General features: G+C 45.8%; 2 protein-coding genes across 2 annotated transcripts in view; one reads left to right on the top strand and one right to left on the bottom strand.

Moving 5' to 3' along the window:
- Positions 1-16573, bottom strand: part of LOC144484462 (uncharacterized) — a 77284-nt gene that overhangs the window by 27849 nt on the left and 32862 nt on the right. The window contains exon 5 of the mRNA XM_078202998.1: positions 7413-7998. Within this exon, the coding sequence (XP_078059124.1) occupies positions 7413-7998 (586 nt within the window). The remainder of the gene's footprint in view (positions 1-7412; positions 7999-16573) is intronic.
- On the top strand, positions 99-1929 carry LOC144484452 (uncharacterized). Its single transcript, XM_078202984.1, has one exon. The coding sequence runs from the start codon at positions 512-514 to the stop codon at positions 1433-1435; it is 924 nt and encodes a 307-aa protein (XP_078059110.1). The 5' UTR covers positions 99-511; the 3' UTR covers positions 1436-1929.

Raw genomic sequence — 16573 nt, 5'->3', positions numbered from 1 at the left:
GGAAAGGAATGGTGAGATGGGTTTGGATTTAAGCCAAGGGAGGAGGGAGAATTTGTGGGACAGGAATTTATTGATTTGGGGGAATGAGAGAGGAAGAAATGTTCCAGAGAATTAGAATTGTCTGTTCAAAATTTCTATCCTGGACTGACAGTGATTAATTTTGTAAACTCCTTTTACAGGTGAGGTGAAGAAACATCACATCAAAATCAGACAGAGTCTCGATTCACTTGGACTTAAATATCCTCAGACTTTGAATGTGGAAGGAGAAATGTTTGTCTTCTGTCTGGAGGAGAAGATTTCAAACATCAGTGTGACTGAAAAAGCACCAAGATACCCGCACACCCGAGTGAGAGTGTTTCAGTGAGTTGACTGTGGAAAGAGCTTTATCCAGTTACGCAGCCTTAAAAAACATCACACCATTCACAGCAAGGAGAAACTGTACACGTGTTCTGTGTGTGGATGAGGCTTCAACTGATCATTTAACCTGGAGAAACATAAGGACACCAGCACCATGGAGAAACCGTGGAAATGTGGGGACTGTGGGAAAGGATTCAGTTACCCTTCCCTGCTGGAAAACCATCGGCGCAGTCACACTGGTGAGAGACCGTTCACCTGTTCTGTCTGTGGGGAGGGATTCATTCAGTCATCTGGCCTTTGGTCTCACCAGAGAATTCACACTGAGGAAAAGCCATTCACCTGCACCTCCTGTGGGAAGAGGTTCAGGCATTCTTCAGCACTCACTGTGCACCAACGCACTCACACCGGGGAGAGACCATTCATCTGCTCCGTGTGTGGGAAGGGATTCACTCAGTCATTCCACCTGCTGTCACACCAGCGAGTTCATACTGGGGAGAGGCCGTTCACCTGCTCCGACTGTGGGAAGGGATTCACTGGGTCATCCCACTTACTGTCACACCAGCGAGTTCACATTGAGGAGAAGCCATTCAGCTGCACTGACTGTGGACGGAGTTTCAGACAGGCATCCTCCCTCATTGCACACCAGCGAATTCACACTGGGGAGAGACCGTTTACTTGCTTTTTGTGTGGAAAGGGATTCACAGTTTTACCCAGTCTGCTGAGACACCAGAAAATTCACACTGAAGAGAAGCCATTCCGCTGCACTGACTGTGGAAAGAATTTCAGGCAGTCATCCAACCTCACTGCTCACCGACGCACTCACACTGCAGAAAGACCATTCACATGCTCCGTGTGTGGGAAGGGATTCAATCGGTCATCCAACCTCTCTGCTCACCAGCGAGTTCACACAGGGGAGAGGCCATTCACTTGCTCCGTGTGTGGGAAGGGATTCGCAAAGTCTTTCAACCTGCTGGCTCACCAACGCACTCACACTAAGAGGCCATTCAACTGCTCTGTGTGTGGGAAGGGATTCACTCAGTCACAATGGCTCCTGAGACATCAACAAGTTCACAAGTGACTGCAGGGGTTGGATTTTGCTGTTTTTGCTGCTGTTCAGTATTGACAGTCTGACAATATTTTATTTCTGCTGATGTTAACAAACCCTATAACTAGCTGGAATTTAATATTCTGGAAGTGTCACTGATTTTCAGGGCTGCAATGTCACTTTTTAAAAGCACCACCAGTGATCTTCCCCCTTAATTGAAGAACTCTCAACAGGAACCTGTTTAGAATAAAGTTAAGAACTTTTGCTTCAATTCTAATTTGATCTTTGGGCAAAATCTACAATTCATTCTCTGAAAGATCCATCTGCAGGGCACAAAGTATTTATTTTCAATGCTTGTATTGAGATTTTCTGGAAAGCTACTCTTTGATTTTTAAGGGCTATTTTTTGGTTTCCAGGGCATCGTTTTCCATTCTCAGTAACTCCTTTATTAGTGATGTAGTCACGTAGTAACATTACCTTTTGTGTTTCTGTTAGTTTACTTCTTTGAATAAGATAGCACAAATACTGAAGACTGTGTATATATTAAAACTTTTAAATTGGAATCTATGAATGATATGTTTTGTTAATTTACTTTAAAAATACTCCCATACTCTCTTTCCAAAATGAGAATTCTAACTATTTGACACAAGGGAACTGAATCAGATGTTTATTGGTTCAGACAGTGGAGCAGGAAAAATCTCTCCCGATTCTGATCTTCATTGTGTGTGGATTTACATCAATAACCCATCAATAACCTCACTACACCAGCTGAGATCAGCTCTGACCGGGGATTTTGTATGTTGTCTGTGAATGTTAAACTGCAAATAAAAGCAGTTTAGAATATGAACCTGGATGAATGTATCTCAATTTCTAATGTGACGACCCAAGTGATTGTAAGTACGTTCACAATATCTGGTTACTCAAATTCCTGAGCTGTAAACCCCACCTTCTGAGATATATAAAAATAATCGAGACTTGTTCAGCAGAATGGGGAAAGGTCTGCCGATGGTTGGATCATTCCTTTTGAGGCTCACACTGCTATGAAACTAGTTCTGTAGCAGGAAGACACAACTCCTCCACACATCACAGATCGGCTGCTGAGTCTTTTCTCAAAATAGGTGGCAAAGCTGTTCCTCCAGTTTGAGACTCTGTCTCTGCAGATGTAGCAACATCGGGAGAGACAGAATCTGTGATTGGAGGAGATGGTCCTCACAGTTTCTGTCTCTCCCATGTACAGGATGATTTATTTCTTCCAGTAGTTCCTCCCAAGACAGAATTTCTGCGGGCCTTTTGGCAAGTCATGTTGCAGTTTTATAGAACCTTAGTTCGGCCACACTTGGAATATAGTGTTCAGTTCTGGTCGCCGCACTACCAGAAGGATGTGGAGGCTTTGGAGAGGGTGGAGAGGGTACAGAAAAGATCTACCAGAATGTTGCCTGGCATGGAGGGCATTAGCTATGAGGAGAGGTTGGAGAAACTTGGTTTGTTCTCACTGGAACGACACAGGTTGAGGGCGATCTGATAGAAGTCTACAAGATTGTGAGGGGCTGGGCAGAGTGGATAGTCAGAAGCTTTTTCCCAGGGCAGAAGAGTCAATTACTAGGGGGCATAGGTTTAAGGTGCAAGGGGCAAGGTTTAAAGGAGGCAGGTTTTTTACCCAGAGGGTGGTGGGTGCCTGGAACTCGCTGCCGGGGGAAGTAGTGGAAGCAGATATGATAGTGACTTTTAAGGGGCATCTTGACAAATACATGAATAGGATGGGAATGGAGGGATATGGTCCCCAGAAGGGTAGGGGGTTTCAGTTCAGTCGGGCAGCGTGGTTGGTGCAGGCTTGGAGGGCCGAAGGGGGTGTTCCTGTGCTGTAATTTTCTTTGTTTTCTTTTGAGAGTGAATTCACCATCCACAGCCGTTCATTTTGAACCCTGGTTTGAAATATTCTCACTCTGGGTTTAAGGCTTCCTGGCGTAATACACACATTTAGATCTTACCACCAAACACCAATTCATATCCTCATCCGAGTCCCAGATTTAAATGTGGTTGTCCAAACTAGAAAACATATATAATTTGACTCTTTTTAAACCTGATTCACCACACCCTGCCACACTAACTACAAGAGATTGTGTTTGGGACAAGTTGTTCCGTTAAAGTCTGTGTTGTTCTCAATGATGACAGTTTTAACCTTCTCCATAACCTGTCCTAACCCTTCTGCCCTCAAGGGGGCTCTGTTTTTCTGATGGTGACATTCCCTGTTTACCCAGTCAGCCCTTGAATTGTTTGTGAATCCAGTCACATGTCGGTTAGACTGGATCAGGGCGGCAGATTTCCTTCCTTAAAGGGCATTAGAGAACCAGGTGTGTTTTTACAACAATTAATTCATGCTCATCAATATTTTTATTGAAACGTGGTGGGATTCAAACCCAGGTCCCAAAATCATTATAATAAATAGAGAAAATGCTGGATAAACTCAGCAGGTCGGTTCTTTTCAGAACTCCAGCATCTGCTGGATTTTGCTTTACCTCCAAATCATTCCCCTGGATTACTCCTGCTCTGGCTCTAATTCCAGTCAGCTCAGACAACAAAAACAGGTTTCACAAAATCACAAACATTTAAAAAAGGAGGTAGACAAAAGGCAGGTAACTATAGGCTGGTTAGCTTAACTTCTGTCGGAGGGAAAACGCTTGGATCTATCATCAGGGAAAAAATAGCGAGACATCTGGATATAAATTGTCCCATTGGTAAGACGCAGCATGGGTTCATGAAGGGCAGGTCATGTTTGACTAATTTGGTGGAATTCTTTGAGAACATTACATGTGCAGTGGACAATGGGGAACCTGTGGATGTGGTGTATCTGGATTTCCAGAAGGCATTTGACAAGGTGCCGCACCAAAGACTGCTACATAAGATAAAGGTGCACAGTGTTACGGGTAATGTATTAGCATGGATAGAGGATTGGTTAACTAACAGAAAGCAAAGAGTGGGGGTAAATGGGTGTTTTTCTGGTTGGCGATCAGTGACTAGTGGTGTGCCTCAGGGATCAGTGTTGGGACCGCAATTGTTTACGATTTACATCGATGATTTGGAGGTGGGGACCAAGTGTAGTGTGTCAAAATTCACAGATGACACTAAGAGCAAAGTGTGCAGAGGACGCTGAAAGTCTGCAAAGGGATATAGATAATCTAAGTGAGTGGGCGAGGGTCTGGCAGATGGAGCACAATGTTGGTAAATGTGAGGTCATCCATTTTGGTAGGAATAACAGCAAAATTGACTATTATTTAAATGGGAAAAAATTGCAGCATGCTGCTGTGCAGAGGGACCTGGGTGTCCTTGTGCAGGAATCTCAAAGAGTTGGTTTGCAGGTGCAACAGGTAATTAAGAAGGCAAATGGAATTTTGTCCTTCATTGCTAGAGGGATGGAGTTTAAAAACAGCAAGATTATTGCAGCTGTAGAAGGTGCTGGTGAGGCCACACCTGGAGTACTGTGTACAGTTTTGGTCTCCTTACTTAAGAAATGATATACTGGCACTGGAGGGGGTGCAGAGGAGATTCACGAGGTTGATTCCGGAGTTGAGAGGGTTGGCTTATGAGGAGAAACTGAATAGACTGGGCCTATACTCATTGGATTTCAGAAGAATGAGGGGAGATCTTATAGAAACATATAAGATTATGAAGGGAATAGATAAGATAGAAGCAGGGAAGTTGTTTCCACTGGCGGGTGAAACTAGAACTAGGGGGCATAACCTCAAAATAAGGGGAAGCAGATTTAGGACTGAGTTGAGGAGGAACTTCTTCACACAATGGGTTGCGAATCTGTGGAATTCCCTGCCCAGTGAAGCAGTTGAGGCGACCTCATTGAATGTTTTTAAGGCAAGGATAGATAAATTATTAAACAGTAAAGGAATTAAGGGTTATGGTGAGCGGGTGTGTAAGTGGAGCTGAGTCCACAAAAAGATCAGCCATGAGGGCTCGAGGGGCCAGATGGCCTACTCCTGCTCCTAGTTCTTATGTTCTTCCCACAATCCCCACATTTCCATGGCATCTCCCTGTGACTGCAATTATGTTCCAAAAGGCCAGATGATTGGTTGAAGCTTTCACCATACCTGACTAAACCTCTGACTAACCTGACTAAAACGGAGGATAAAGTATTGGTGTCTGGAAGGGCGAAAAGAATACACTTGGCTTCCTTGTAGATCTGTGGCACCAAGTTCAAGACTCCTTCATGAATCATCCTCTTGGCCTCTCGCCTGTCAACTGTCCATGAGAATCTTATATGTTTCAGAATGTTCACTGCTCATTCTTCCAAACCCAATGAGTATAGGTGCAACCCTTCCCCAAAAGACGAGTTGGATTCTGCGGCATCACTTGCCCCGAGGTCAAAGGACCGTTGTGTGGTCCACCCCCTGGCCTGCTACGATTCCTGTGGTGGGTGGGATGGGAGAATTCTCCCCTACACCTTCACAACCTTTCCTCAAAAGGCAACACCTTCATCTTAGGAATGGGTCTGGTGAACTTTCTCTGAACTCATTCCAATTAAAGCATGTCATTCCATAAGTAGGGAGACCAGAACTGTACACAGTATTCCAGCTGCTATCTCAGCAATGTCCTGTGTAGGTGCAGCAAGTTCCATTTTTCAAACTCCACCCCCTTGCAGTAAAGTCCAACACTCCATTTGCCGCCTTCTTTACTTGCTGTACCTTCATCCTATTTTTTCACGATTCATGTACAAGGACACCCAGATTCCTCTCTACGGCAGTATTCTTCAGTTTCTGTATATTTAAACAATTTTTTGCTTCTCTATTCTTCCTGCCAAAGTGGAAAAGCTCCCACTTTCCCGCACTATACTCCATCTGCCATTTTTCTGTCCATTCAGGTAACTTATCTGTGCCCCTTACAGATTTTTTGTAATAACCTCACAACTTGCTTTTCTACCTATCTTTGTATCATCAATTCTGGCTTCATCCAAGTCATTGATCAAGGTGGCTGTTTTTCTCTCTCTCAGTTGTGGGTGATATTTGTCTCTATTCTCCTGGAAACTGAATGAATCTTGTTCCAAACTGGGTTCAATATCAGACATTTCAGGGAGTCAGGAATCATTCGCCCCTGAACCTACACTGGTAAAACCCCAGGCAGTTCCTCAGTAAGGATTTTTCTGGTTCCTCACCATATATTAGTCAGGATACTGAAACCCAGCTTTTTTACAGTCCACTCCTAGAGGCCCCACTCCCTGAGCCGACAAAATTCAGCAGTGTCAGTGCTGAAGTTTCACAGTGGGAGTGATTCCCAGAGTAACTGTCAATCAGATCACCATTGATGTCCAGGTTTGTGTATTTTTAGTTATCCTGATGTCTAACACACACACACATCAATAAAACAGGGAATTCCTGCAAACAAACTGCAGCTTCTTCTCTATCTGGACAGACAATGTTTGTTGAATAATTGTCCCAGCGGTTAACAAGCTCCTGTGAACTCATCCAACTCGTATTTTAATACTGACTTTAACAAATATATTTTAAACAGGTTTATTTTAAATGAGTTAAAACCAGCCTTAAAATGGTATATATAGTATAACAACCATAGTACTTTTCAGACTGGAAACTTTAACCTGCTGTTTCACTTTGATTTAGGAGCAGATCCCAGTTTTACACCAGTCTCTGATTCATGTATCCAGCATTCACCGTCATTCTAAAAGCAGAAGTTGCTGCAAAATCTCAGTAAGTCTGACAGAATCTGTAAAGACAGGAACAGTTAATGTTTCCAGTTGAATGTGACTCTTCTTCAGTGTCAAAACATTAGTTCTGTTTCTCTCTCCAGAGATGCTGTCAGACCTGCTGAGTTTTTACAGCACTTCTTGTTTTTATTTCCGAGTTCAGGACTCAGACAAGACAATCCACAATACAAATCTTACAACTGGGCCAGGGTTTTATTAACATCAGCAGAAACAGACACCGATGAAAATGGTTGGGACCTCGATGTGATGAACAGCAAAATTCAGTCCTTGCAGTCACTCGTGAACATGATGGTGTTTCAGCAGGTGAGGTGACTGAGTGAATCCCTTCCCACACACGGAGCAGGTGAATGGCCTGTCCCCAGTGTGAATTCGCTGGTGCTTTACCAGGTTGGATGATTGACTGAATCCCTTGCCACAATCAGAGCAGGTGAATGGTCTCTCCCCAGTGTGAACTCGCTGGTGCCTCCGCAGGCTGGATGAACAAGTGAATCCCTCCCCACACTGAGGGCAGCTGAATGGCGTCTCCCCAGTGTGAACTCGCTGGTGTTTCCGCAGGTTGGATAACTGAGTGAATCCCTTCCCACAATGAGAGCAGCTGAATGGCCTCTCCCCAGTGTGAACTCGCTGGTGTGTCTGCAGGTGGGATGAACAAGTGAATCCCTTCCCACACTGAGGACATGTAAATGGTCTCTCTGCCGTGTGAACTCGCTGGTGCCTCCGCAGGTGGGATGAACAAGTGAATCCCTTCCCACACTGAGAGCAGGTGAACAGCCTCTCCCCAGTGTGAACTCGCTGGTGTGTCAGCAGGCTGCATAAATGACTGAATCCCTCCCCACACTGAGTGCAAGTGAATGGCCTCTCCCCAGTGTGACTGCGCCGATGAGCTTCCAGCTGAGATTGGGATCTGTATCTCTTCCACACATTTCCATGGTTTCTCCATGGTGCAGGTGTCCTGACCTCTGTCTTGGGTGGACAATCAGTTGAAGCCTCGTCCACACACACAGCACGGGTACAGTCTCTCCCCGCTGTGAATGGTGTGATATTTATTCAGGCGGTGTAACTAGTTAAAGCTCTTTAGTCCGAGCACTAGAACACTCTCACTCGAGTGTGGCAGTGTGTTGGTGCTTTTCCCGTCACACTGATGGTCGAACTCTTTTCAAATCGACAAACTGGACAATCATTTCTCCTTCGAGATTCAAAGTCCGATGATATTCAGCTCCCAAGGAATATGACTCTGTCAGATCTAGACGTGAAGTTTGAGATTTCGGTCTGTGATTCCTCTTTCAATATCCTGTAAAATGAATTTACAAAAGTCATCAGTGTCAGTACAGGATAGAAAGTCAGAACAGACAATTCTAGTTTCTATGGAACATTCTTTCCTATTTCAGTCCCAAAAAGCTGTAAATCTCCATCCCACACACTCTCCCTCCATTCTCACTCTGCTGTATCTAATATTCACCCTCCCAATTCTCCTGAAGGTGCTGATTGAGGCTGATTCACAGATCCATGCTCACTGCTTCCTGTCCTGGATGTGGAGATGCCGGCGTTGGACTGGGGTAAGCACAGTAAGAAGTCTCACAACACCAGGTTAAAGTCCAACAGGTTTATTTGGTAGCAAATACCATAAGCTTTCGGAGCACTGCTCCTTCGTCAGATGGAGTGAAAATCTGTTCTCCAAAAGTGCACAGAGACACAACATCAAGTTACAGAATACTAATTAGAATGTAAATCTCTACAGCCAGCCAGGTCTTAAAGGTACAGATAATGTGGGTGGAGGGAACATTAAACACAGGTTAAAGAGATGCGTATTGTCTCCAGACAGAACAGCTTGTAAGATTCTGCAAGATCAGGAGGCAAGCTGTGGGGGTTACTGATAATGTGACATAAATCCAACATTCCGGTTTAGGCCGTCCTCATGTGTGCGGAACTTGGCTATCAGTTTCTGCTCAGCGACTCTGCGCTGTCGTGTGTCGTGAAGGCCGCCTTGGAGAACGCTTACCTGAAGATCCAAGGCTGAATGCCCGTGACTGCTGAAGTGCTCCCCCACAGGAAGAGAACAGTCTTGCCTGGTGATTGTCGAGCGGTGTTCATTCATCCGTTGTCGTAGCATCTGCATGGTTTCCCCAATGTACCATGCCTCGGGACATCCTTTCCTGCAGCGTATCAGGTAGACAACGTTGGCCGAGTTGCAAGAGTATGTACCGTGTACCTGGTGGATGGTGTTCTCACGTGAGATGATGGCATCCGTGTCGATGATCCGGCCCGTCTTGCAGAGGTTGCTGTGGCAGGGTTGTGTGGTGTCATGGTCACTGTTCTCCTGAAGGCTGGGTAGTTTGCTGCGGACAATGGTCTGTTGGAGAACAGGTAGACTGTTCTCTACCTGTTGGGGAGCACTTGAGCGGTCACGGACATTCGGCCTCTGATATTTGGCTAAGCGTTCTCCAAGGCGGCCTTCACGACACATGACAGCGCAGAGTCGCTGAGCAGAAACTGATAGCCAAGTTCCGCACACATGAGGACGGCCTCAACCGGGATATTGGGTTCATGTCACACTATTTGTAATCCCCACAGCCTGCCTGGACCTGCAGAGTTTCACTGGCTGTCCTGTCTGGAGACAATACACATCTCTTTAGCCTGTCTTGATGCTCTCTCCACTCACATTGTTTGTATCTTAAAGACTTGATTAGCTGTAAGTATTCGCATTCCAACCATTATTCATATAAATTGAGTTTGTGTCTTTATATGCCCTGTTTGTGAACAGAATTCCCACTCACCTGAAGAAGGGGCTTGGGGCTCCGAAAGCTTGTGAGGCTTTTGCTACCAAATAAACCTGTTGGACTTTAACCAGGTGTTGTTAAACTTCTTCCCGAGATTAAAGTCATGATGTGGAGTTGCCGGCGTTGGGCGGGGTAAAGACAGTAAGAAGTTTAACAACACCAGGTTAAAGTCCAACAGGTTTATTTGGTAGTGTGGCTTGTGTGGCTTTTGCAACCAAATAAACCTGTTGGACTTTAACCTGGTGTTGTTAAACTTCTTCCCGAGATTAAAGCCTGGGAGCTGTAAACCCGGGACCTGCAGGGTCCCATTCGGGCCGTGCGGCCTACAGCGGGTGTTTGTGAAGCCAGAGCTCCCTCCCTACCACGACTCCCGGCTCCATTTCTCCCGCAGCCCCACCGACTCACCCGCTGAAAAAAGCGGCTCCCGCATTCATAGGGCTCCGGGCAAAGTGACACTGCGCACGCTCCAGATATAGCATCGCGCCTGCGCAATGGGCTCCTGTGGAATGAATAGGACACGTTCATACCCGCAGGGGCACCTGGGAATTAACGGCGTCATTGTCAAAGTCAATAATAGAAAATTATCTTGTGCAATTAGGATCAAATAATTTTTAAAAATGCATTCCTCGGAATTTGTGCGCTGCCATTCTCCATTTCTAAAACTGATTTAAACCAGTGCTCTCCTTTGGGAATACCCTGAGTTTTTAAAACCTTTCCCACTGGTTTCATAGAACATAGAACATAGAAAGCCACAGCACAAACAGGCCCTTCGGCCCACAAGTTGCGCCGATCACATCCCCACCTCTAGGCCTATCTATAGCCCTCAATCCCATTAAATCCCATGTACTCATCCAGAAGTCTCTTAAAAGACCCCAACGAGTTTGCCTCCACCACCACCGACGTCAGCCGATTCCACTCACCCACCACCCTCTGAGTGAAAAACTTACCCCTGACATCTCCTCTGTACCTACCCCCCAGCACCTTAAACCTGTGTCCTCTCGTAGCAACCATTTCAGCCCTTGGAAATAGCCTCTGAGAGTCTACCCTATCCAGACCTCTCAACATCTTGTAAACCTCTATCAGGTCACCTCTCATCCTTCGTCTCTCCAGGGAGAAGAGACCAAGCTCCCTCAACCTATCCTCATAAGGCATGCCCCCCAATCCAGGCAACATCCTTGTAAATCTCCTCTGCACCCTTTCAATGGCTTCAACATCTTTCCTGTAATGAGGTGACCAGAACTGCGCGCAGTACTCCAAGTGGGGTCTAACCAGGGTCCTATAAAGCTGCAGCATTATCTCCCGACTCCTAAACTCAATCCCTCGATTAATGAAGGCCAGTACGCCGTACGCCTTCTTGACCGCATCCTCCACCTGCGAAGCCGATTTAAGAGTCCTATGGACCCGGACCCCAAGGTCCTTCTGATCCTCTACACTGCTAAGAATGGTACCCTTCATATTATACTGCTGCTTCATCCCATTGGATCTGCCAAAATGGATCACCACACACTTATCCGGGTTGAAGTCCATCTGCCACTTCTCCGCCACTGTTTCCTCCCCCCTCTCTCTCTGCTCTCCTGAAGGTGCTCACACTGGTTGGGTAAAGCCCACAGAGACTGGTTTCTTTCACTTTCTTTCTCCTGATGCTGAATATTCTGTTTTATGGAATGATACATCACAGATGGAAACCATTTGGCTCGTCCTGCCCAGTCGGGCTGTCTTTAAGATCGATCCAATTAATCCCACAGCCCTGCCGGCAGAGTGAGAACAATGTATATATACTGCAGCAATGCAAGAGGTGAATGGAAAATGTTTTCCAGTTGCATACCTCTCAGACACACTCACCCCTAGAAAGATAAATTGGCCTGTGTACTAAGCAGATATTAATGTTCCACTTAAAATTAAAACAGAAGGTGCTGGAAAAATGCAGCAGTCACCGGGGCCGAGTTTATGGTCAAAATGATGGTGCTGAGTTGCCATTAGAAAATAACCAGCAATCCAACAAGCCACTCACAATATTGAATCAAACAAAATTGATCAAAGATTGAGCCAAAGTATTCTGTTTTCCAACATGATGCTATGATTTTTTGTGATGGTTTTAATGTTCTCACAATTACCTGGTGTAGTCCGGGTTTATTTTATACTCATTCCAACTCATCGCTGTTCATGAGCACATTAACCCCACTCTGATTCCCCATCCCATCAGAGACAACTCAGTCACTGACTGGAAATTAGAGCTTTTAATGAGAGCTCTGACAACCGAGAATGCACAGTAGGCAGAATGAACCCGAGCTAACAAACCCCAGACAGTGAACATTATCTCCCAGACCCGAATATAAAGTAGTGAACATTCTCCCCGCAGACCTGAATATAAAATAGCAAACATTATCCCCTCGACCCAATATAAAACAGTGAACATTATCCCCCCAGACCTGAATATAAAACAGTGAACATTGTACCTCCCAGACCCAAATATAAAACAATGAACATTATCCCCCAGACCCGAATATAAAACAGTGAACATTATCCCCCCAGACCCGAATATAAAACAGTGAACATTATTCCCCCGACCCAAATATAAAACAATGAACACTATCCCCCCAGACCCAAATATAAAACAGTGAACATTATTCCCCCGACCCGAATATAAAACAATGAACATTCTCCCCCCCACAGACCTGAATATAAAACAGTGAACATTATCCCCCAGACCCAAATATAAAACAGTGAACATTATCCCCCCCCAACCCGAATATAAAACAGTGAACATTATCCCCCAGACCCGAATATAAAACAGTGAACATTATCCCCCAGACCCGAATATAAAACAGTGAACATTATCCCCCCCCCACCCGAATATAAAACAGTGAACATTATCCCCCCCCAGACCCGAATATAAAACAGTGAACATTATCCTCCCCAGACCCGAATATAAAACAGTGAACATTATCCCCCCCCCAGACCCGAATATAAAACAGTGAACATTATCCCCCCCAGACCCGAATATAAAACAGTGAACATTATCCCCCAGACCCGAATATAAAACAGTGAACATTATCCCCCCCCAGACCCGAATATAAAACAGTGAACATTATCCCCCCCAGACCCGAATATAAAACAGTGAACATTATCCCCCCCAGACCCGAATATAAAACAGTGAACATTATCCCCCCCAGACCCGAATATAAAACAGTGAATATTATCCCCCAGACCCGAATATAAAACAGTGAACATTATCCCCCCCCAGACCCGAATATAAAACAGTGAACATTATCCCCCCCAGACCCGAATATAAAACAGTGAACATTATCCCCCCCAGACCCGAATATAAAAGTGAACATTATCACCCCAGACCCGAATATAAAACAGTGAACATTATCCCCCAGACCCGAATATAAAACAGTGAACATTATCCCCCCCAGACCCGAATATAAAACAGTGAACATTATCCCCCAGACCCGAATATAAAACAGTGAACATTATCCCCCCCAGACCCGAATATAAAACAGTGAACATTATCCCCCAGACCCGAATATAAAACAGTGAACATTATCCCCCCCAGACCCGAATATAAAACAGTGAACATTATCCCCCAGACCCGAATATAAAACAGTGAACATTATCCCCCAGACCCGAATATAAAACAGTGAATATTATCCCCCCAGACCCGAATATAAAACAGTGAACATTATCCCCCCCAGACCCGAATATAAAACAGTGAACATTATCCCCCCCAGACCCAAATATAAAACAGTGAACATTATCCCCCCCAGACCCGAATATAAAACAGTGAACATTATCCCCTCCACACTTGAATACAAAATTGTCCTGATGGATTCAGACAGCATTATCACAATATTCCAAATGTGTTTTTTCCAGGAATAGATTCAGCGGCTGCATCACTGGAGGCCAGAGATACTCTCCTCAAACTCGGCTCATGTGAGGAATCCCTCCAATGAGGCACAGGAATGCGAAAACCAGAGTCACGTGACCACCAAGTCTGTAACTGAACAAACTACCGCAACGTTGAAGATGTGTTTCAGTGTGAAATGATTTGTTTAACCTGTTGCTTCAGATTTGAGAGAAAATGTCCCTTTCTGGGGTAATTTGACCTTGACCCAGGCACTTATCAGATCTGAAAGTGATGGCCTTTAGCACAATCACAAGGCTGCACAATACAGAGGGAACACTATTCTGTTTCATTCTGCGACTATGTCGTGGTTACACAAGTAATACTTTCCACTAATTAGCTGCCAGCACCATGCAGATTCTACGGCAACGGATGAATGAACACCGCTCAACAATCACCAGGCAAGACTGTTCTCTTCCTGTGGGGGAGCACTTCAGCGGTCACGGGCATTCAGCCTCTGATCTTCGGGTAAGCATTCTCCAAGGCGGCCTTCACGACACACGACAGCGCAGAGTCACTGAGCAGAAACTGATAGCCAAGTTCCGCACACATGAGGACGGCCTAAACCGGGATGTTGGGTTTATGTCACACTATCAGTAACCCCCACAGCTTGCCTGGACTTGCAAAATCTCACTGGCTGTCCTGTCTGGAGACAATACACATCTCTTTAACCTGTGCTTTATGCTCCCTCCATCTCTTTAACCTGTGCTTAATGCTCCCTCCACTCACGTTGTCTGTATCTTTAAGACCTGGTTGGCTGTAGAGATTCACATTCTAATCAGTATTCTGTAACTTGATTTTGTGTCTCTGTGCCCTGTTTGAGAGCAGATTTCCACTCCATCTGACGAAGGGGCAGCGCTCCGAAAGCCAATTGTATTTGCTACCAAATAAACCTGTTGGACTTTAACCTGGTGCTGTTAAATCTCTTACTATGAATATCTTTGCCAGTGCAGTGCCGGGTCCTGTTGAGAGTTCCTGAATTTAAAAAAATCACAGATGGTGCTTTTAAAAAGGGACACAGCAGCCCTGAAAATCAGTGACATTTCAGAACATTAAACTTCAGCCAGTTGTAGCGATTGTTAATGTCAGCAGAAACAAACCAAATATTGTCAGACTATCAATCCTGGATGTGATTAACAGCTGCAGTAACTGCAAAATCCAACTCCTGCAGGCAATTGTGAACTTGCAGATGTGTCAGCAAGTGGGATGACTGAGTGTATCCCTTCCCACACACAGAGCAGGTGAATGGCCTCTCCCCAGTGTGGCTGAGCTCATGTAAATGCAGGCTGCCAGACTGAGTGAATCCCTTCCCACACATGGAGCAAGTGAATGGTCTCTCCCCAGTGTGTGTGTTGATGTGCAGTGAGGATTGATAACTGCCTGAAACTCTTTCCACAGTATGTGCAAACAAATGGCTTCTCCTCAGTGTGAATTCGCTGATGTGACAGGAGGCCGGATGAATTGGTGAATTCCCTCCCACACGTGGAACAGGTGAACGGCCTTTCCCCAGTGTGAACTCGCTTGTGTGCACTGAGGTTGGATGAAGACCTGAACCTCTTTCCACAGGAAGTGCAGCTGAACGGTCTCTCCTCTGTGTGAACCCGCTGGTGTGACAGCAGGTTAGATGACAGAGTGAATCTCTTATCACAGACAGAACAGGTGAATGGCTTCTCTCCTGTGTGAATTCGCTGGTGTGACCAAAGACCGGATGGCCCAGCAAACTCCTTCCCACACAAGGAGCAGGTGAACAATGTCTCCCCAGTGTGAACTCGCTGATGTGCACTGAGGTTGGATGAACATGAGAACCCCTTTCCACAGGTGGAGCAGCTGAACGGCCTCTCCTCAGTGTGAATTCGCTGGTGTAACAGCAGGTGGGATGAGGTAGTGAATCCTTTCCCACACACAGAACAGATGAATGGCCTCTCTCCAGTGTGACTGTGTCTATGGTTTTCCAGCAAGTACGGATAATTGAATCCTTTACCACAATCATCACATTTCCATGGTTTCTCCATTTTCCCAGCCCCAATGTGACCATGTCGATGGGTTTCCAACCGGGATGGATAATTGAATCCTTTACCACAATCCTCATATTTCCACGGTTTGTCCACGGTGCTGGTATCCTTCTGTCTCTCCAGGCTGGATGATTAGTTGAAGCCTCATCCACATACAGACCATGTGTATGGTTTCTCCCCACTGTGAATGGTGTAATGTTTTTCAGGCTGTATAACTGTTTAAAGCTCTATCCACAGTCAGTTCACTGGAGCACTCTCACTCGGGTGTGTGTGTGTGTGTCTCAGTTCTCTTTCTGTCACATTGAATTGTGAAATTTTCTGCCACTGACAAAACAGGGAATGAATTCTCTAGTAGTAGGTGGGATAGGTAATGGGCGTCTCTGCCCAGGTGGCAAGGCGAGATCAGAGAGGGAAATACGGGAGGATGGGGTAGGTGGGTGGGGGTTCAGTTGCTCACTCCCCGGAGTTAGAGAGAGAGAGAGGAGGTTGGAGGAGCAGGAGGGAGGACGATGGACAGGGCACTGAGGAGGGCCGGTGCCCCAGTCAGGAGGGGGGGTGCCGGTGTTGGGGGCAGCAGCAGTGGGTAGGGGGACTTTGCTCCTTCAGCGCTCTTGGGCACAACAGTTTAAGTCCAGGGTGTCTTCACCCCCACCCCTGCAGATGGAAAACAGTCTTAATATTCCTCCCCCCTCCCTTTCAGGCACCGACCTTCTGATGATGAGGGCACCAGCCCAGCCACTCAGTCCCTTG

This window comes from Mustelus asterias, unplaced genomic scaffold (assembly GCF_964213995.1).
Source record: "Mustelus asterias unplaced genomic scaffold, sMusAst1.hap1.1 HAP1_SCAFFOLD_107, whole genome shotgun sequence".
In the NCBI taxonomy this organism is placed as follows: domain Eukaryota; kingdom Metazoa; phylum Chordata; class Chondrichthyes; order Carcharhiniformes; family Triakidae; genus Mustelus; species Mustelus asterias.
Note: the sequence above shows the minus strand (reverse complement) of the source record. Positions and strands in the feature narration are given on the sequence as shown.